The sequence below is a fragment of the Pinus tabuliformis genome, chromosome 7 (assembly GCF_031772625.1).
Source record: "Pinus tabuliformis cultivar Carrire ecotype Pingquan chromosome 7, CPIR1, whole genome shotgun sequence".
Lineage (NCBI taxonomy): Eukaryota > Viridiplantae > Streptophyta > Pinopsida > Pinales > Pinaceae > Pinus > Pinus tabuliformis.
Genome location: NC_142293.1, coordinates 1,373,684,851 through 1,373,706,215, shown reverse-complemented (window position 1 = coordinate 1,373,706,215; position 21,365 = coordinate 1,373,684,851). Strand labels below are relative to the sequence as shown.

The following is a 21,365-nucleotide window of genomic DNA, read 5'->3' as shown; positions in this document are numbered from 1 at the left end:
CACCAACACAAGTAAAATTTGCAATAAAACCCAGAAGTGCTGCAAATAACACGAGAAATAGAGAATAATGCAGCTTTATTCATTTACCGAGGCAATTACACACAAAGCCCTCGATAGAAAATCGTTGTAATGATGGCCACCAAAAAATTTGCTACAATACTAAACCAGACATCCAAAATAAACTGAACTACTAAATACATATTTGAATTATGAATGAATTCACCTAGGGATGAGATGGGTTTTCGTCCACTCTCACCAAATCACCCAAAGGTTTCTGTCCCAGGGCTACTGAAGCAGAGAACTCAGTTCTCCAACCCTCACCAAAGATAAATACACAAATCCATGATCTCCCAAATGAACTGCTTCTCCTCCTTTTATAGATCTGATGGATCTCTCTCCAACCTTCTAGCCTTTATTTCATTATTTTATTTCCCGCTCTAGAAGCTTCTCCTCTTATCCTTATCTTAAGTGACTTTAGTTTAGTTTACTTGAATCACTTGGCCTTTTTCCTCTATTAATCATTTCCCCTCTTCGTTTAATTAAGTGACTAATTAAAGTCACTTTTAATCTAGGAAAATGGTAAATTGCCTCTATGATCTCTCAAGCCACTGAAAATCACTTTTCACCATCCCATCTTGTAGATCTCTTCATTTCGGTTCCAACAAAACTATTACACTGACTTTTAATCTAGGAAAATGGTGAATTGCCTCTCTAATCTCTCAGGCCACTAAAAACCACTTTTCGCCATCCCATCTTGTAGATCTCTTCGTTCTGATTCCAATTAGTTATTACACTAAGGCGTTTCATCAAATATTCTTCCCAAAATGGCACCTTAAGCATATTTAATTAAGTTAGGCTCAATAATAACCTTGTTTTACGGGAATTGTCGGAATGTCGTGGAACCAAGAATAAGTTGTGCAGCACTGACCCTGATGGTGAAATACAGTGAGCAGTCCCCATTATACCCCACAAAACACCTCAAAACCCCTTTGGGACCTCTGTAAACGAAATTTGACTCCTATAAACTAGTGACCACTAACCCTAGAAGACCATCCTGAATGCATCACAAGGAGAAATGGAAATGGGAACATTACAATGTCCCTTGAGGAATGGCTTGACACTTCTATAGCACCTTGAAGAGGATTTCTAGCCCAATCAAGAGAGCACTTATAACCTTGCAGCCACAACATTTCCCCTATAGAGATGAGCATTAGCTATTGAGGGGCCCACACATGGATGTATGACACCTTCTTGACCTCGAGATTCTGAAACGCTAAACATAGAGGCCAAGTTGTTGCCAAGATTGATGATGTAGACTGCAGGACCCAGGACACCCATAGAATAGCCTTACACCTTCTTAATGATCATTGTCTTGTTCCAAAGCTCAGATAAGGATGATGATGACTTGAGATGCTTTGGGAGGGCTAGTACACCCCTTCTTGATGATGACATCAAGCCCTACATTTGCAATGTCACCCTTGGAAACCCTAGAGTGATTATGTATGGCTTGGGGAGTTATGGCTTAACGATGCACCCTTTCCTGTTGATGAGATGTCTTTGAGTGAGAAGCACTCTTGGGCCTTCCTTGAAACCTTGCTTGATGAGATGCTCACTTTATAAGGATGATGTTATGATAGAGAGCTACTTTTCCCACACGAGTGGAGAGAAAAGAATCATTTGTTATGTTGTATCATTACAAAAAGTTATCTCTATGTCGACTTGTGAACTTTTAGCCTTGTGAGCACTTAAAAGTCATGTTTTAGGGCTTTAAATTGTAAATGAAGGTAATTCAGCTATGTTACCCTCCTATAAATAGAAGGAAATCGAATTACATGGATCATTGTCAAACACACTCAATTCTTTCTCTTGCAAAGAGTGCACAGTGGTTCTCTCTCTTTCACTTGGATGAAATGGCTAAATAGGGTATGTGAATTGTCTTGGGGGGGATATGTTTTGCATGGACAAACTTCCATGGATTGATGAAGTGATGCTTGCTTGAATGGTGTAAGTTTAATGTTATTTTTCTTCTTCCATTCTGAATTAATTACTAAAATTAGGGTTTATCTTATGCCATATTAAAAATTGCAATATCAATTATGAACACTTTCTAGTCCCACCTGTATGCAAAATTTGTCATCAAGTATCCATCAAAGGAACTAGATTGCATCCTTTGACTTTAAATCTCCTAAAATAGAGAGTGGGTTTGAAGGTGAAGAGAACTCTCTCTCCTCCTCTATACAAGGTTCTCGGTCTTTTGACCTCATCCTATTGCTTCCATTGCCCAATTGATTGAAGGCACTAGTCATTGTGTGTCAATCAACTCAAATTTTCCATTTTTCTTCATTTTATAGTAAACTAGGGTTAGGATTTTGTTAAATCTGCATTTTATAGCTAGAAATACATTTGAAGATTTTTTCCTTTTATTGTTCTTTGTAGATTGTCTCCTTTGGATCTTCATTTGTTTGTGACTTTTCTTTTTGATGTATTGCTTCATCCACTCTTACATCACTACTTCTACAACCTTGCGCATTCTTTTGTTGTAGCATTTGTAGGCATTACTTCCAAATGCGTAGCCAAGAAAAATACCTTCATCTATTCTAGAATCAAACTTGCCTAAATTATCTTCATTTATCTTTATATAGCACTTGCTCCCAAATACTTTAAAGTATTTGACTATAGCTAGTCTACCTTTCCATAATTCATAAAGTGTCTTGTTGTTGTTCACTCTAACTTGAGCTCTATTCAAAATGTAGATTTTAGGCTTTTCTTCATTTCTCTGAATCGGATTCACTTCTTCTTCCATAGCATTAACCCAATGCTTATCTTCAACAGCGTGTGTAAAGTTCTTGGGCTCTATTTTGGATAGCAAAGAAATGTTTGCATCTTTTCGTGTATTTACCAATCCTCTTCTAGTCTAAACTCTTGTATCTATATCATCAAAAATCTGATTGTTGGGCATGGAATCCCCCCACAGCATGTTTTGGGGCTCAAAGCCCAAGTTTTGGTCAAAGGTTTTGTAAGACTCTGTGAATTGCAGGCGCAAAGCGCGAAGTATAGGTTAAGTCATAGGGTTGTCAGCCCTAAAGTAATGTAATGTAATGTAAAGTCATGTCGGCCTACCCATGGTCCGCGGACCATGATTATATAAATAGAGAGACGCTCTAAATTGTAAAGATAGTTAATGGAGGAAGGAGAGGGAGAAGAATACGAATGGTTCGAGCTTAGAGTAAGAGTTTAAGTGTACTGGGTCGTAGTAGTAGGAAGAGGCTATGCAGCTGAATGCGCAAAGGCCTAGTAGAGTCCGCAGTTGAGTGCGCGGACCCCTGCAGCTGAGTGTGCAGGGCGGTATCGAGTCTGTAATTAGGATTGAAGATTAATAAAGAGAAGTTGATTCCTATTTCTGTGTATCTATTGTGCATTGCCTTCTTTATGTTTATATTGTTTTATTTATCGCGCACACTGATATGATTGTTGAATATGCTGTAATAATCATTAGTCTTACATAAACAAGTTAAGTAATCGGATAATAACAGATTAAATAGCAAGGAACTTGGGTATTATACGGGTTGCGCCCCGAGTAGGGCTGCGCGGAAGTAGCACCGCAGGTTGCGAAGGGATAGTAAGTGCACGTAGCAACGGGTCAAACCGCGGACCTCCAGAAGCTCATCAGACATCCCCAGGGTGCGGAAACCTGGTTCTAGCACCCTCCCATACTACTTCGGGTGAGACCTCAGTCCGCGCTCCACGGACTGTTGCCGAAAGGGCTAGTAGTACCAAGATTTGCTTGGCTAAATCACATTTGAACCTGGGTTAGGCCCATACAAGCCAACAATGATTTCCCAGATGATACCATTAGACAAATTTGAACGGTGTCTTGGATGTTGGGGTTATATTTCTTCTTGTTCTTTCTTTTCTTCTTCCTCTTCTTATTCTTCCTTTTCTTGTTCTTTGTAGATTCTCTCCTCTAGATCTTCATTTGTTTGTGACTTTTCTTTTTGATGTATAGCTTCATCGACTCTTACATCAATACTTTCTACAACCTTGTGCATTCTTTTGTTGTAGCATTTGTACGCATTGCTTCCAGATGCACAACCAAGAAAAATACTATCATCTTTTCTAGAATCAAACTTGCCTAAATTATCTTAATTTATCTTCACATAGCACTTGCTCTCAAATAGTTTGAAGTATTTGACTATGTTAGAATTTTTGGGATCTAGATTTGGTGCACCACACACACCAGATTTGGTAACAATCTCAAAACTTTGCACAGCTGATGAACTGAATCACATTGATGTGTCTAACCAGAAACAAATTATGCACAACAGAACTTATAAAACCAACAATTAGATCATGCACAGAAAACATATTACACACAAGTTCTACCCAATCAACAGTTCTTCATTAAATTCTTCTCAGAACCTACTCAAGCTCCCTTACTGGGATAATGGCTCTCGAGGAAATTAGATATACAACAATTTCTCTAGATCTGATCTAGTGAATCAAGCCCTAGATCCATCCTCGACTTGGTTGATCTGGATCTCCTTTGTTGCTTCGTGCTCTATCCTCAAACCCGACACATCTTAGTACCTCACTCTCAACAAAACTGCAATATTACTCGTGCAGATCTCTTGCTTACTTGAGAGAATCTCTCTCTCAATGTCTCATGCCCCTACATGTCTTTATGCCCTGCTCGACCCTACTCAACCCTCTCAGCCCTTCTGATGTTCCACAAGCCCTCAAGGGGGGTTTGAGGCCTACTCGGCCTTCTCCTCCACAAGATGCTCTCTTGTTGACCACCACAAGCTCTCTCAACCCTCCAAGGTCTAAGGCCTACTTGGCCTTCTCCTAGTAGATCTCGAATTAACATCTCGCTCCTCCTCCAGATCTACACATTGTGTCCCTGTTGTTGGTGTTGTTGGTTCATACAACCTTAGGAGGCTCTTGCTCCTGGTCCTCTACCCCTATTGGCTCGCTCAACCCTCTTGGCCCTTCCAACCCCTCTCGGCCCTTCATAGGATCTCTCAACTCTCTTGCCAAGCCAAAAGACGAATCACTAACCACTGTACTTATACTTTTCCAAAGGGTGCAATACCATGGGTCATCAGAATGCTATGAGTAATACCATGGGTCTATGGGTGCAAATCCCCATCACTTAGCCCACTTGCCCCACATGCAAGAATACTCCCAGTGATACCCAAAACATCAACAAACTATCGACTAAACATTGCCGAAACTCATAGTTTATCGCAACAGATCCTTTTGCCCAATGACTCCCTGCTGCCCACTGCATCCTACAGTTACTCGATCATGCCCAGTGTGGCACTCTACCCGCGGCACAATCCTTCACACCGCTCTACGACATTGCTTCCACAAACCATTCCTATGTAGCCCTATCAACAGTCTTGGTCAAAATATTGACCAAACCTCTTTGTAGATTGTGCACTACTGCACCCACACGTCTGATTGCTTTCTCCTATAGTGTGTGTAGCCCTGTCAATCCTCATTGTATTTGCACTGCAACCTCCTATCACAGCCAAGGAAATATGCATTGGCTGGAACTTGTAACTCGACCCCACTAGAAGAATTCGACCCTAGGAATTTTAGCACACAAGAAATCAACCTTTGAATCAATTCGGCCTGGAGAATTTCAGCCCACCTATTCACTAGCAACTCGACCCTGTGTCTTCCCCTCATACAACCTCTTTTATTACAGGAAATTCGACCCTGACAAATCAGCCTCTCCAAAAAATTGACTTCCTTCTCAATTCAACAATTCATCCCTGCAATCTCCAACAATCCGTCGTCCTGGAAACACCCTCAAATCCATCTACACTCTTCCTTCTTTGCTATTACAATCTGGTTGAACCTTGTTGATACTCCCAACTTGGTTGTTTGCAATACCCATGTGTTAGAAAACATATCGTCGTCACATGCACCCAGCAATTGCTGCTCGACAGCTGCTCTTGCCCTTGATCTCTTGCTCAAACTCACGGCAGACCAAAGTTGCAACCCTTGTAAACTTTGCACCATGTCCCATGCTCAATAATTACTCTATCGAATGGTTTATGCTCCATGTCTCACCAGACCTACTGATCTTGGCCTTCACGGCCTATTCAAGTAATCTGCCATACTTAGCCAACTCTCTTGGCATGGGTATTCAAAACACAGTTGCTACCTGTAACAATTCCTACAGCTCCTCAGAGTTGTCACCTTTGCAAATCTCAAATCCAACTACCCTTCTCTGAGACCATGCTCTGATACCATATTAGAATTTTTTGGCACTAGACTCATTGCACACACACACACCAGTTTTGGTAACACTAAAATTAACTTTACATAGCTTGAACTGAAACACACTTATGTGACTAACCAAAAACTAATTATGCACAACTGAACTTATAAAACTAGAAATTAGATCATGCATAGTAAACACATTACACACGAGTTTTGCTCAATCAACAATTCTTCATTAAATTCTTCTCAAACCCTACTCGTGATCCCTTATTGGGATAATGGCCGTCGAGGAAATTACATATACAACAATTACCCTGGATCTGATCTAGTGGATCAAGCCCTAGATTCGCCCTCAATCTCGCTGATCTGGATCCCCTTTGTTGCTTCGTGCTCTTTCCTTGAACCTGGCACAATTGAGTATCTCACTCACAGCAAACCTACAAGATCACTCATGCAAATCTCTTGCTTACTTGAGAGGATCTCTCTCTCAATGTCTCGTGCCCCTTCACATCTTTGTGCTCTGCTCGATCCTACTCAGCCCTACTCGTCCCTCTCGACCCTCTTAGCCTTGCTTGGCACCCTCGGCCCTGTTGACTGCTGGAGTGGCACATGATGATTATATGAAGACTCCATGCCCAAGGATGATCCAGAGGACACTTGTACCATCAGATATCGTCAGTCAACAAAGTTTTTTAACTCTACTTCTATCTTCTCATCATCTTTCTTGTACCCAGAGTCCACACCCTACGGGGAATTGTAATAAGTGATACTAGTAATGATGAGTTTTGAGTCTGTAACAAGCCTGGGATGTTGGGACTCGATCAGCGAACAAGTACACCTTGGAGTGTTTTTTTTATCTGGTTAATTATCCCTTCTTTTTCAGAGGCGGATAATTTTTTAGGTTTTTTCACTCACGTTTTACCCCAAAGCTGGGGTGACGGTTTGAAGATTGAGGCCCTGACACATCTTAGTGTTTACAGTCGATGTATATCACCATACTAGATCACACAAAAAATTTCATGGAATTTGGTTAGGTCTAGGTAGTCATTTTTTAATTTTTTATATTTCCCGCAGGTCAAAAATTGCAAATAAAATTGTATTTAAATTGTAATAAGTGTACTCTAAAGAAGTTGTATGGGGTATGAGTAATCAAAATTACACCTCTCACCTTCAACTTTATACTATGACACACTTCGAGGGGTTAATAATGTGTTTTGGACCCTCAAAACCCATTTTTCCTAAGTTTAGTGGAAAATCTGGCAATTAATTAAGCCAGAAATTAAATAAACGGAGAAAAATAAATATCCACACATGCTAAATGTTGTGGAAATGAGGTGGAAAATTATGGGGAAGAAGAAAATGATGTCCACTTGCCAGAATTCGATTTTTACACTTGGCATTGGAACTCCATTCAACAAATTCGAATTTCTCTTTGGGATTGTCACCCAATGCCATTTGTCATTGTCATTCTTCATTGGGATTTGCTCCCAACTCTCTATATAATAGAGTCATGGGCTCTCACATTAAAGATTATTGTTACTAGCTATTGTGCTTGCGGAAGCGCTGCTGCGTTGTACACTTTCAGAAATATCAATAAAGACTTTGGGGTTTCATTCATGAGGTGTTCCTCCTTTTCGAGTGTGATGAATTGTTGAGCATTGGTATAATTCATTTTACTCATGCTTTGATCTAATTTGCTTCCATATGCTCTTGTAGATTTGTTAATGTAGAGCTATCTTGCATTGACATTTGATTTAGAAGTATGCTCTAGATATAGAATGCTCTAGTTGGTTTTAAATAAATCTCTAGAGTTTCTTATCATTGTTTATTGCTAAATCTATATGGAACTAATTCTTGATTGAAGTTTTGTAGAGGGAACATCTTGTTGGGATTACAGAATCAAGCGTGAGGAGAAGTCTTTGGAGAGACCAACCCACTTTTGATACATTCTTAAAAGAACTCTCATTTGTTCTTTGAACCTTCATAGTCTTATCTTACAAAGTGGTTTTGCAGGGATTTCGGCACATAGCTTGTACACAAGCCGAGAACTTCTAAATTTAAATCTCTTTTAAAAAAAACATTGTACTTCATTTCTTTCATTTGCTATCTAAGAGCTTGAAGATGACTAAGCAAAGACGAGAGTTTACTCTCACTCTTTAGCTTAGCCTTTTGTAAATTATAATTGTACATATACATTTTATCTTGTTGATTTTTCCATTAATACTTAACTTATTTTGCAGCCATTGTTTGGATTGTTTGCTAACTCTTGTGTGGCAGATTTTGAAGATCAACTTCCCACAACATCTAACAAGTGTTTGCAGGACCTTTGGCAAGTGTTGGGGGTTCGATTTCCAAGGATGTCATGAGCCCTTTTGAGGCTTATTTTGGCCAAGTCGAGTTCACTAGAGGGCTGCCCATTTTCCTCTTTAAGCCGTGGGCATTTGGAGGAAACTCACACCTTGTTTCCCTTGCATAAGTTTTGTGAGATCTTGTCACTACTTTCTCAAGAAAAGAGGTCTAGTGTCCAAGTTTCAAGAAATTATTGTGAGGACTCTCCTTGAAGTATAGTTGAGAACTTTGAAGGGCCCTCTTCTCATTGTAATATTAATAAAAGATCTAATTTGCTTGTGAGAGCTTGGGATTTCTCCCATGGTATCCTATCTCCCCATTTAGAGGGCGGCTTCTCTTGGGTGGATTAACATTTGCATGGTTTAAGCTTTCATACTTCATTCACTTACATGCATGCTTTAATTGGGAATTAACACAACCTCACTATCACATTTCATTAAGTTAAAGTTTGTTAAAATTTCATTTGAGCTTTGCATTTTCTTTCTCATTGTTGCTTGGAGCTACAAGCTTACACTTCACTTTGGGCAATTCATCATTTACATGCAAGCATTTTATATTCTTAACAAACTTTGATTCGTTTCCATTTACCTTGGTAAATTGTTTCATAAGCACTTGAATACATGCTTCAATTTTATGCTACATTGTTATCTTTAATATTGGAGCAATTTATTGTCATTGTCTATTTGAAACAAATTTTACTTTCAAGCAAATTACTTGTATCATCTTAATTCATTGATGAAACACATGCAACACTTGTAAACTAATTTTATTCCTCCAATTGAAGTTATAATTGCAACTTATGTTGAGCACTATTTCATTTTCAAGCATTGCAAATCAATCTCTTTGAAGCATTTGCATGTATCATTATTTTAATTTGGGGAATTAACACAATTTGCATTTCATCTAGACATTTTAGTGTAGGAAGGCCCCAAACCTCATTAAAATTTTACTTCCAACATAAGTTGGTTGAAGTAGACATCTTAGGGATCCTCTACTCCTCTATTGACTTCTCACTGTGAGATCCATATCATTGGGCGAGGGTGAGGTCTGAGGATTGAAGAGTTAAATTGTAATCTTGTTGTAGAGCTAATTAATAAAATTAACCAAGAGCACTTTCCATTACATTTACTTTACTTGTCTCTTGATGGTTTGAGTTTTCATATGCAAAGTCTATTCCAAAAGCAAGTATTGTAATCATTTCAAACAAGTGTTTCTTTTCATGTTTCAAGTCTAATTGCATATTGATGTCTTGGTTTAGCACTTCCTTTCTTTTACATTTCCAAGTTAATTACTAATTTTTGGGTTTTGGCAAGATATGTTTCACATGTTTTGATTTATAAAGTTGATGATCTCAAAGGCATTTTGTATCTTACATATCTTGTGCTAATAATTCTTATTTACATTTCAGGGTTACTTTGTTTTCTCTTTTGAGAGCATTGCATTTTACTTTGAGCAAATATATCTTTAAATTGTTGAGCAAATTCCTTATAAGGCACTGGTTTTATGGTTTTTATTCATATTAATGATTGGCATTGTTATTTCAAGTTGCTTACTTCCTATTTGCCCATAAATCCTTAAAAGTAATCCATTTTCACTATAACACTCTCCTAGAAACTCACATCTTTTAAACTTTTCATTAGGGACCACCCCCCTTAGCTAACCTAGGAGATAGCTCAAACGGAGAGAGTCGGGATTAGTGTGACAGCCCCTTCTCTAAGTTCCCTGCCACCAACCACACCTTGTGGGGTTGAAGGCTTTTCTCACTGACTTGTAGGTAGGTGTAGGCGGCAGGGTCAACAAGCCCTTTTGGCGCTCTTGGCCTTACTCGTCCATCTCAGTCCTCTTAGCCCTCTAGGCTCGCCCTACACGGACCTCTCAGCTCTCTTGCCAAGCCACGTTCCACAAGCCCTCTCGACCCTCAAGGGGTTTGAGGCCTACTCAGCCTTCTCCTCCACAAGATGCTCCCTTGTCGACCACCACAGGCTCTCTCGGCCCTCCAAGGTCTGGTAGAGCTTAAAGGAACATCTCACTCCTCCAGATCTGCAGGTTGTGTCCTTATTGTTGATCCATACTCAACCTTAGAAGGCTCTTGCTCCTGATCCTCTACCCCTACTAGCTCACTCGACCCTCTCAACCCTTCACAAGCTCTCTTTGCTCTCTTGCCAAACCAAAAGACAAATCACTCAGCCTAATACTTTTCCAAAGGGTGCAACACCATGGGTAATAACATGGGTCTATGGGTGCAAGGGCCCACCACTTAACCCACTTGCCCCACATGTGAGAATACTCTCAATGCCACCCAAAACATCAACAGACTATAGCTAGTGTACCTTTCCATAATTCATAAAGAATCTTGTTGTTCACTCTGTTGATTTTCTAGTAGCAAACAAGACTAGAGCAATTTTCAAATTGATTACTTCCAATGATGCAATTTGACTTCTTTAGAACATTCCAATCATTAAGCAAATATACTTGAAAATATCAACCATAAACTTTGCAATAGAGATCACAGTAAGACATTGGAACAAGAGACACCAAATTTCTTGGGACAAAACCCCACAAGGGGGAAAACACGATAATCTTTCCTTATGAGAGAGAGTTCAATTTATCAAAATGTACATCAAAATATTCTAGTCAAAATGCCAATCTCTGACCTCAATAATTTCCAAGTCAAAACCAGTCAAAGGAGCAATTGCAGATATATGAAAAGAAGGATCATGATCTTGTTGAAACAAAAAAATAGTTATCATTCTGAATACTCAACTAGAAAAGACAAAAATGATAGAATAAGTGGTGAGAAGCTAGTTGAAAGAAAAGGAAGAAAATTGCAAGAAGCTAGAATTTGAAATCGTTTCCTTAAGGAGCTAGAGAAAACAACATAGAAGTTTGAAGTTTGGAAAGAGTGCTGACATCTTATATAATACTCTCAATTGCCAAAGGCATCCATTCATCAAGATAGGTCTTGGCTATGATGAAAAACAAAAGGCACATGAGGGAGATGCAAGCATTAAGGTCACAAAGCCATTAGAAAAGGAAAATGAAGAAAATCCTATAAGCTTAAAAGTCTAAAGTCTACATTTTGAAGTAAAATGAAGAAAAGACTAAAGTCTACATTTTGAATAGAGCACAAATTAGACTCTGTTGGAAATTGGTAGCTTTGGTTGGTATTTTCAAGGTAAAAATTGAAGGAGAAATTATGTATTTTTCAACTGTCCAAGTCAGCCTCAAATGGACAAGTCGGCCCCACCACTTGAAGGGGTTTGACCCTAAGGTCAAAACCCACCTCTTGGCTCACATATATATTGGCATTCGATTGACTTCATTTGGCATCACATCACACTCACTCATTTAACCAATCACAAGGAGATCTGTTCACACGAGCGAAGAAGAGGAAGAGGATTGACTGCTGCGTTGACCAACTTATTTTACTTCTATTTGACCAACGTTGACTTGATTTGTTTCTCTCTTGTTTGACCAAGCTATTGACTGGAGTTTGGAGGCCAAATATTCCTTGGTTTGTTGATTGTTCGTTGACTGAGGAAATGTTTCAAGATTTCCTTGCTCCTTCATTTTCAAACTCTCAAGCTATATTCTATGAGTTTAGAACTCTTCCTTCTTCACGTTATCATCGCCTTCATAGATGTTTTGAAATTTGTCCTACATTTCTTCCATTGATTCATAATGCATCACCTTAAAAAATTTGACTCTAATAGACCACACAAGATAGCATTCATGGTTTTTGCATTAAGTTCACTAGCCTTATTCCTAGCCAAATTTGTTGGAGGAGTTTTTATGGGCCTTTGTTTGTGGAGAACCCATCTTGACCAGCCATGTGTGCTCTCAAAATCTACCTTCCAACGGTTAGACTATTTTCAAAGGAACCTGCTCTAATACCAATTATTGAACTTATGCTTATACTAAGAGGCAGGGTGAATCAATATAAGATCCTTTTTTCTTTTCTTTTAAATGATTATTCATCAAGCTTTCATTAACTTCAAAACATTAAATGCATGTAAACTCAAATCATAGTACACATAGTTTAACACCGAAATCCTTGTGGGAGAAAACCACAAAAACTTATCTTTATAAAAGTTTATTTGCACCCACCTATTATTACAAAGCTTGTAGGCACCAACCTATTGGAGACACCAATCTCTTTAGTTGAGCACCAACTCAACAAGATATTGTGTAGGGACCACCTACTGGAGATACCTATTTCCTTAGCTAAACATCAACTTAGCAAAACCTTGATAGGCAACAACCTAAGGTCTTCATACATAGAGTATTTCTGATTTCACCTACATGCTTCATACTTCATGCATTTCGCAGCAGCATCATACCCTTAACCTCCATGCTCCATCGCCTTGCCTTGCTTTATATCTCAGACATAGCTTCAAACCCTAGTCAGATTTAGCCTTCATGCCCTAGCAAACCTCACAGTATCATTACCCAAAACATAACCACAAACTAATGCACTTCATAACATGACAACCCAAAAACAACACACTTCACAGCATCATAGACTTTAGTCCTTCATAGAGCACCCTTAACACTCCAAGAAAACTCCTTAGACTCCTCTTGCGTACCTTTAAAACCCAAGAATAGTCTGCAGCTCCTTTTGCGCACTTCAGACCCCTTTTGCGCATTTGTACTTTATTTTCTTGCTTGGATACCCTCTATTTTTTTGCAGTTAAACTTTATATTTCACAAGGGTATTGCAAGAGTTTTTACAGATCTGTAGTTTGTTACAGCCATACTTCCACACTAGATTGGGTGCAGTAGTCGCTAAACTCCAAGTCCATTCTCTAGTCCAAGGTGCAAAGCTGATTTAAGGTATTGCAAGGGTTTTTACAGATCTGTAGTTTGTTACAGCCATACTCCCACACTATATTGGGTGCAATAGTCGCTAAACTCCAAGCCCATTCTCTAGTCCAAGGTGCAAAGCTGATTTAAAAAGCATTGTGATCACAATCGGGCATTTTGGAAGTTAATGAAAAGGGAAGCCTCACTACAACAACCATCTAAATACATTTTTCTAGCTCATGCTAAATTTTTTATCTTACTAACTAGTAGATCTTTGAAGTTTCAACATTAGATCTATTTTAAACCCAAATATATTTTACCCTCTGTTTTTCTACACTTATTGCAAGAGTTTTCGCAGATCTACAGTTTGTTACAGCCAGATTCAACAAATCCAGCAAAAAATCCATACAAGGGGCTTGTCTAGGTAAGTATTTTTAACCAAGAACTCCTTCGTTTTATTCCAGATTTAACTATATAGCATATTTTTTGCTTTTCTGGAGTGAAAATAAACATATTCTATATTCTATCCATTTTAAGGTAAATTTTCTTACCGGAATATTTTTCTGGTTTTGACCAGGAGGGATTTGACCCCTGTTTCCTATCAGTAGTTTCCAGATTGTTGGAAACTCAAATTTACTCACAGATATCAAGTATTGGGCCATATTTACTCTTGTTTACTTGCAAGTTGCTACCCAAGCTTAGTCAACCACAAATCTTTGATCCTATGTGATTTCACACTTGTGGGTGGCCTTAAGGGGCATATTAGCTTGCTGTTTTTTCTGAGCTTTTCAACAGTTTTGCAGGTCTGAAAATACAAAACAGCAAAATATTTGCCTACCTACAGCCACTTATCAAAGCGCTAACTCAAGTCAATCATCTCACATTTGGTAAGAGTGTTTACCACTCATCCTCGTGTTGATATTAAAGCAATATGGTTTGTGTGATATATTGTGTGCTAAATGAGTACATGGAGTAGTATGGCTGATGCCATTGAGCTTAAATGGTATCAAAAAGTTTAGATTCGGTTGAACATAAGTTTTTTGTATGTTAGTTTTTCCCATTTAAAAATATGGTCTTTTCCAACCTATCAAATCTTGCCTTAGACATACAACTTTAGGCCCTAGAAAACTACCTTTAAATAACATGATGTTAGAAATTTCAGAGGTTGGCAGTCATAGATATTACATAGAAGAGATCCACATTTTGGAGGTCCACACGTTTTGAGGTGTAGATAGCACAACCTGGAATGAAAATAAAAGGCAGTCACAAAACTAATGAAAAAGGAAATATCGTAATAGCCAACGCAGTTTCTAACATTGTGTTGTGATATGACAAGGGCCAAAAGAAAAACTAAATCCAGCTCAGAAGATGCGTCCAATAATACATGCTTGAGCATGATGTTCCATGGCTGAGGATACTGTCTTTATCCTCTTAAAATAGTATTCTAATCTTCCCTAAATTAGCATTCTTATCTTCTCCAAAAAAATGTCTTTACCTTATCTAAATTAGCATTACTATCCTCTTTCCTTATCTTTTTCTAATTTAGTATTATCTTCTCCAAATTTTATTGTACCTTATCTTGATCCTTATCCCTCTAGGACTATATTTAGAATTGTTCTATTCTTATCATATTGCTATCTTGCCTAATCTTTGAGGGAGAAGAATATATTTAAACAAGCTAGTACCAAGGTTATGAGTAATCTATTGAAGAATCTGTTCCATGCGTAGTCTATGAGAGACTAATTCCTTGGAGACTTAGATATGAGTTGGCACCCATACTTACTCAGGAGAGCTACTTTACCTCATGTGACTGTCTGAAAGAATCAGAAGTAACTGTATGGGTTTATTTTCCAGTTTTTTGTATTGTTCCCTCAGTTGGACGATTTTTCAGATTATTGTTTAGAAAGCCAGTTTCAAATTTCGGTTCACAAAATTCATGTTTTAAAATTCACCTGTAGATTCTCCAATTTTCAGCTCATATTTTCAGTTATATGTTTATCTTTCAGTAATAAGAGCGATTTTCCAGTTGGTTCATAATACTTGGACAGGAGGTTAGAAATTGGGTAGGCTGAGGATGGAGGAAAAAAGGAGACAAAACAATAATCTTCCTGAAAGAGAAGATGGGCAAATACATGCGCAAGAACCAAATGTAAGATTTTGGAGATGCACACCAGCAGATTTGGTTAGAGAAGGAAAAGTATAAATTTCATAAATATTGCAGTCGGCAATGAAAAGAGAAGAAAATATGCAGTCCTTTGTCTAAATCTTTCATGGTTTGTATTGCTTTTAATTTCCAGTGTGAATTTTTATTTTCTTCTTGTAGGACAAACAATATTGTGCTCTTTCTTAAATCAAAGTATGAGAAGTATAAATTCCATAAATATTGCAGTTGGCAATAAAAAGAGAAGAAAATATGCAGTCCTTTGTCTAAATCTTTCATGGTTTGTATTGCTTTTAATTTCCATTGTGAATTTTTATTTTCTTCTCGTAGGACAAACAATATTGTGCTCTTTCTTATATCAAAGTATGAGATTAAATTGTGTTGAATATGCATGAATGTAAACAATTGTAAAGATTATGGGCTGTAATCTACAGAAGTGGAAGCTCATAAAACATCTATTGCCCAAAACAAGGCACAGAGAAGACTGCCAATAACCCTGACAGTATCTACACATGTGCCTAAAGCAATCATAGTGTGAAGAATCCTGCTACTAATAGAAGGAATCCTGCAATTGCAAAGGCAATAGAAACAGACACAATTGTAGTGTTCCAGGACTAACAGGGTACTTACCACATAGTAGAATTAGACTATTTAGGTAGTAGCATGTTCCCCAAAACTTGTACACCCACCACAAACAACTCTATGCATCATTTGCTATATCTACAGAACCAAGAGAGTTCAGCAGAGAGATAACACCACGTGAATTTATAATTTTATACTGCATTGGTTGCTTCCAGGACATATATTTATTTGGAAATTGGATCCTATTAGCACAAACCCAGAGCCCCCAACAGATTCATATATCAGTAGGATAGGATATCCTTATCTACATATATGTTAAATGTAACATATTGTCTTAGTTGCTTCAATGCATGTAGGCAACATGCTCAATTCACTTAAACAAGAACGACCTGCTCAAATAGAATTAAAAGCTGACTACATATAATGCTGAGATGGTTGACATGCAAATATCAACACAATAAGATCGCTTCCCATAAGCAGTGGGGAGAAAGTTCCAACCAAACCCAACGTACAAATACGAGGGGTATGTAGAAAGGACCTGAGTCACACGAGACCTTCTACCAGGATAAGCTGAAGGCAGAAAATAAAGAAATGTAGCTCACGAAAGATCAATTATAGGAAATACAGAATGCCCACAACGCCTTGATTTTCTTTATGTTGCTTATGCCTTGCTCCGAAAACTCTTCCGCAGGATGTCTTTGAGCCGTGAATATCAAGCTATAGCTTTTAGGCAACATTGCTGAATTTCCTTCAGTCACAACATTTCCATACCCTGATTTTCCAGTTGAAGTTCGTAAAATATGGTGACCCTCTTAAGAATTGGAATAATCATGTGATTCAGTAGTTGTCATTATTGACAAGAAAAAAAATCCCCATTGCAAAGGAAGCTATTGTTTACCCACTTTTTTCTTTTTCTTTTTTTCCTTTTTTGACTTCGTCAATGTTTACCAATATTTTCACATTTTTTCCATTTTCTAGACCCTTGCCGATTTTATACTGCATTGGTTGCTTCCAGGACATATATTTATTTGGAAATTGGATCCTATTAGCACAAACCCAGAGCCCCCAACAGATTCATATATCAGTAGGATAGGATATCCTTATCTACATATATGTTAAATGTAACATATTGTCTTAGTTGCTTCAATGCATGTAGGCAACATGCTCAATTCACTTAAACAAGAACGACCTGCTCAAATAGACTTAAAAGCTGACTACATATAATGCTGAGATGGTTGACATGCAAATATCAACACAATAAGATCGCTTCCCATAAGCAGTGGGGAGAAAGTTCCAACCAAACCCAACGTACAAATACGAGGGGTATGTAGAAAGGACCTGAGTCACACGAGACCTTCTACCAGGATAAGCTGAAGGCAGAAAATAAAGAAATGTAGCTCACGAAAGATCAATTATAGGAAATACAGAACGCCCACAACGACTTGATTTTCTTTATGTTGCTTATGCCTTGCTCCGAAAACTCTTCCGCAGGATGTCTTTGAGCCGTGAATATCAAGCTATAGCTTTTAGGCAACATTGCTGAATTTCCTTCAGTCACAACATTTCCATACCCTGATTTTCCAGTTGAAGTTCGTAAAATATGGTGACCCTCTTAAGAATTGGAATAATCATGTGATTCAGTAGTTGTCATTATTGACAAGAAAAAAAATCCCCATTGCAAAGGAAGCTATTGTTTACCCACTTTTTTCTTTTTCTTTTTTTCCTTTTTTAACTTCGTCAATGTTTACCAATATTTTCACATTTTTTCCATTTTCTAGACCCTTGCCGATTTTATTCCGAGGACGATTTCAGCAACAGTCTGAAAAACTTCATTTGGAACATTGAATAAAAAGTACATTAGTGTTATACTAGCAATTTGCCTTAGCTCAGGATTTCAGAATCTGACACTTACAGACCAATCCTCGAATGCGAGAAAACCTATCACAATTCAAATATAATGGAGCTAACACATGCATTTTGATATAATCACTATTATACGAAGAAGAAACGAAATGACCCAGAAGAAATTTAGGATTTGTCAAAATAAGGATCAACCCATGCACATTACCTCGCAACCCCAAACTAACAAATAGCAACAATTAAGATCAAGGAATCTACGTTGCCGCCTAACGTCCTATTACACATTCTAAACATTACCTGTGATTACAATGAGAAAATAAAGTGGTTCAGCGTGAAGAAAAAGCATCAAGAAGTGAAGTTAATTAATCAGTAAGTTGATATTTCAATTATAACCACTCAATTTTTACCATGAAGCATTAAATGTGCAGGGTTGAAGACGGGCAGTATAATGAGTACAGAGAAAAGGGGTAAAACTAAGGGACCAGGGTGACTATTAATGAATCATAAACTCAAAGCTAAGCATTAGCCATTTGGAAGTTGTACTAGCTCTTTGCGTGAGAATACATATCCTTCATTTCTGCATTCCACTCTATCTTACACTTCTGCACTTCTGAGTCACAGTATAAGAAAAGACACAGACATTTTCACAAGAAAAGGTCAAATAACTCTATGAGAGAACATATAGGCATGACTTCCAAGCACACAAGGATAATAACGAATCTTGTAAATACAATAACTCTGAAACATATAATCATTTCTGAACAATTTGATATGGCAATCCATTAAAACAGTGAGGAATATCTTAAATACCAAGAAACAACAAGGCAGATGATGGCAATTGTCCTGTTGGAGCTTGCACGATGAGAAGGACCACGTGCGCAACACAGGCAACCAGCTGAAATGTTTACGATCAATTGAGCCACCAAAAGAGCCAACGCTGAAATTATTCCCAATTGCAGAGCAGCACTTTTGGGATATATGCACGTCCCATCTGCCGTGAGTGTGACCTCGTTAGCCTGTTAAATGAAATGATTATTAAATGGGCATATCAAAATTGTTTATCAAAAAATACACATCAATTCTGATTTGAATATGGAAAGAAACTAAGTAGCAGTTAGGGGGAGTAGGGGTAAACCTAGAAGACACTAATGGCTGGTTCTAAGAGTCAAGGATTGCATATATGCTATACTCTTGGAAGCAACAGCGAGGCCAGAGTTATGAAATACACATAAAGAGATAAACACCTTTCAATTCAACAATCAATAGTATCAATTAACTACTATATTGTAACATGATTAAAATAAACATAGATATGTTTGTTGTATCAACTGCTTCGGAGAGAAACTGTGTTGCATGTTGGTAACAAACTCAATTGGACGTTTTTGTTAGGGTGGTTCAGGTAAACTTGACTTGGTCAAGTTATCAGAGGTTTTCAGGCTCCAGTTTTGTGAGAAACCATAGTTTTGCCTATGGTATTGATCTCCAATGTATCCTATTTAAAGGCGGAAAGACTCCATATTAATTTGTCCCAGTGACCAGTGGGATCCCAGCAAAGATGTCTTAAGACACCACCACTTCTGTCAGTGTTTCGTGATCCTAACAGTTTTCTGCACGCAACACAGTTTCTCCCCAAAGCAATTGATACGACACGAGTTCAAACTCTCAGAATGGAGGCTTCTGTGACCATTCTCAAACAGATATGTTTATTAAATGAAAATATGTGTATCAAGTTTCTTTCACATTAGGTGGTGCACACCCATCAAATTCTACTATCATTGGATCGAAGATAAACTTCTATGGAACAAAGGTTTAAATAACAGAGTAGCAAGAGGCACAAAGGCAGCTTTCAGGAATCAAGACACAGAGATCAAAAGAATAAGAAGCCTACCCAGAGAAACCAACAAAGGGCATTAACCGGGTGCTTAAGTTGTAAAGATTTATAGACTCCAAAGAAATCGGTTCAAAACTTCTTGAACACAACCAATGGAGGGTTAAAAACTCAGAAACCATAATTCTTCAGCCCAGATTCCCTGAACGGGACAAACGACTCCTGCTTTTCTTGTGACAGGGTATATCTTCAGAGGTTATTGCAACCTTACTCTTCTCCATGCAAGCCATGAGTGCTCACTGTAGGTCTATAAAGCCCATTAGAAAAGCAAACCCATGACAGAGATCCTTTTGTAAGGTGACAAAGACCCTGATGGGGCCTAACATATCAAATCCATCTGTATTATTCTGCGCATACCAGCACTTGGGTTATGCTATAAAGAACACAGGTTCATCAGTATGATAACAGCATCACAATATGAATGGCAACACTGTCGCCCACCATAAAGTAAATTGAAAGGAACAACAGAGAGGCAACATAACTTTGAGACCATGAATGTGCTAGCATGTTTGGATAACATAGAAAACTAAAATTAAAACAAAGAAAACAATAGGAATCGTAAACAGAATAAAATTGCCATTAAGCTCTGTATAGATAAACAGGAATAAAAAGTTTCACAAACAACCACTAATAAAAGGAAGAACGCACGTCCATTTAGCAGCCAACAGGGATCAATTGCCTCTCGGTGCCATGAAAACATTGAAATAACTCCAAAGAAAATAAAGAAAGAGCAGAGAAGGCTTACTCACCCGGATATGTTTGGCCTCTGCAGCAAAGGCCAACGCAGCCGCCACCAGCCCCAAGAAACCCACCACTGAGCATATTATCTTTTCCGACCTCTTCATCGTGGATTCCAAGGTCTCAAAGCTCGTTGGGTATTGGATAAATATGATACAGAACCCAAAATCTACAGAGAAACTGCCTCTTCTGCCTGCTTGCTTCTTTGGTAAGAAACGCAGAGTACTACAAGTCTCAATCTAATTGAATATAGAATGGAGGACATTGACTCCTCTTACTATTCTCACTGCATTATTGACTTCACAATTTCCGAAAACAATCCGCTCATACCATTACCATTGCCTGTGGTGGGTGTCGCACTAAAATGCCTGTGGTGGGTGCCGCACTAAAATCACCACCTGTCTGTTCATTATATTTTTTTAAGCATTGATATTATCATTGCAGATATATATTTTTTTAAACTCTGTAGGTATTTTAACTGTGTAAAAAATTATAATTAATATTATAATTAATTTTTAATTTAGTTGTTAATTAACAATAAAGAATTTATTCCCCGATGGGATGGTAAGTGGTCGATCGGAGGGCGCAACATGGATTATAACTCATCTTTTATATGTAATAAAGGATAGCAAGGTGTTTAAATGATAGCAAGGTGTGTTGGGAACGCTATGTTTGGTGCTGCCCGGTAAAGGTTCTATGGAGACTTTTATGTTTAATAGCGTTTGGCTTGGTTGCGGTGTTTATTTACAA

The 21,365-nt window shown here is 38.1% G+C and overlaps 1 protein-coding gene across 1 annotated transcript in view; it reads right to left on the bottom strand.

Annotated features, from left to right (window-relative positions):
• The window catches only part of LOC149252747 (transmembrane protein, putative (DUF1218)), a 31,819-nt gene extending 10,825 nt beyond the window's left edge, over nucleotides 1-20,994 (bottom strand). The window contains exons 1-2 of the mRNA XM_089459789.1: nucleotides 20,627-20,994; nucleotides 18,800-19,005 (exon numbers count right to left, since the gene is read on the bottom strand). Of these exons, the coding sequence (XP_089315915.1) occupies nucleotides 18,800-19,005; nucleotides 20,627-20,722 (302 nt within the window). The 5' untranslated portion in view covers nucleotides 20,723-20,994. The remainder of the gene's footprint in view (nucleotides 1-18,799; nucleotides 19,006-20,626) is intronic.
• Nucleotides 20,995-21,365: the final 371 nt, after the last annotated feature.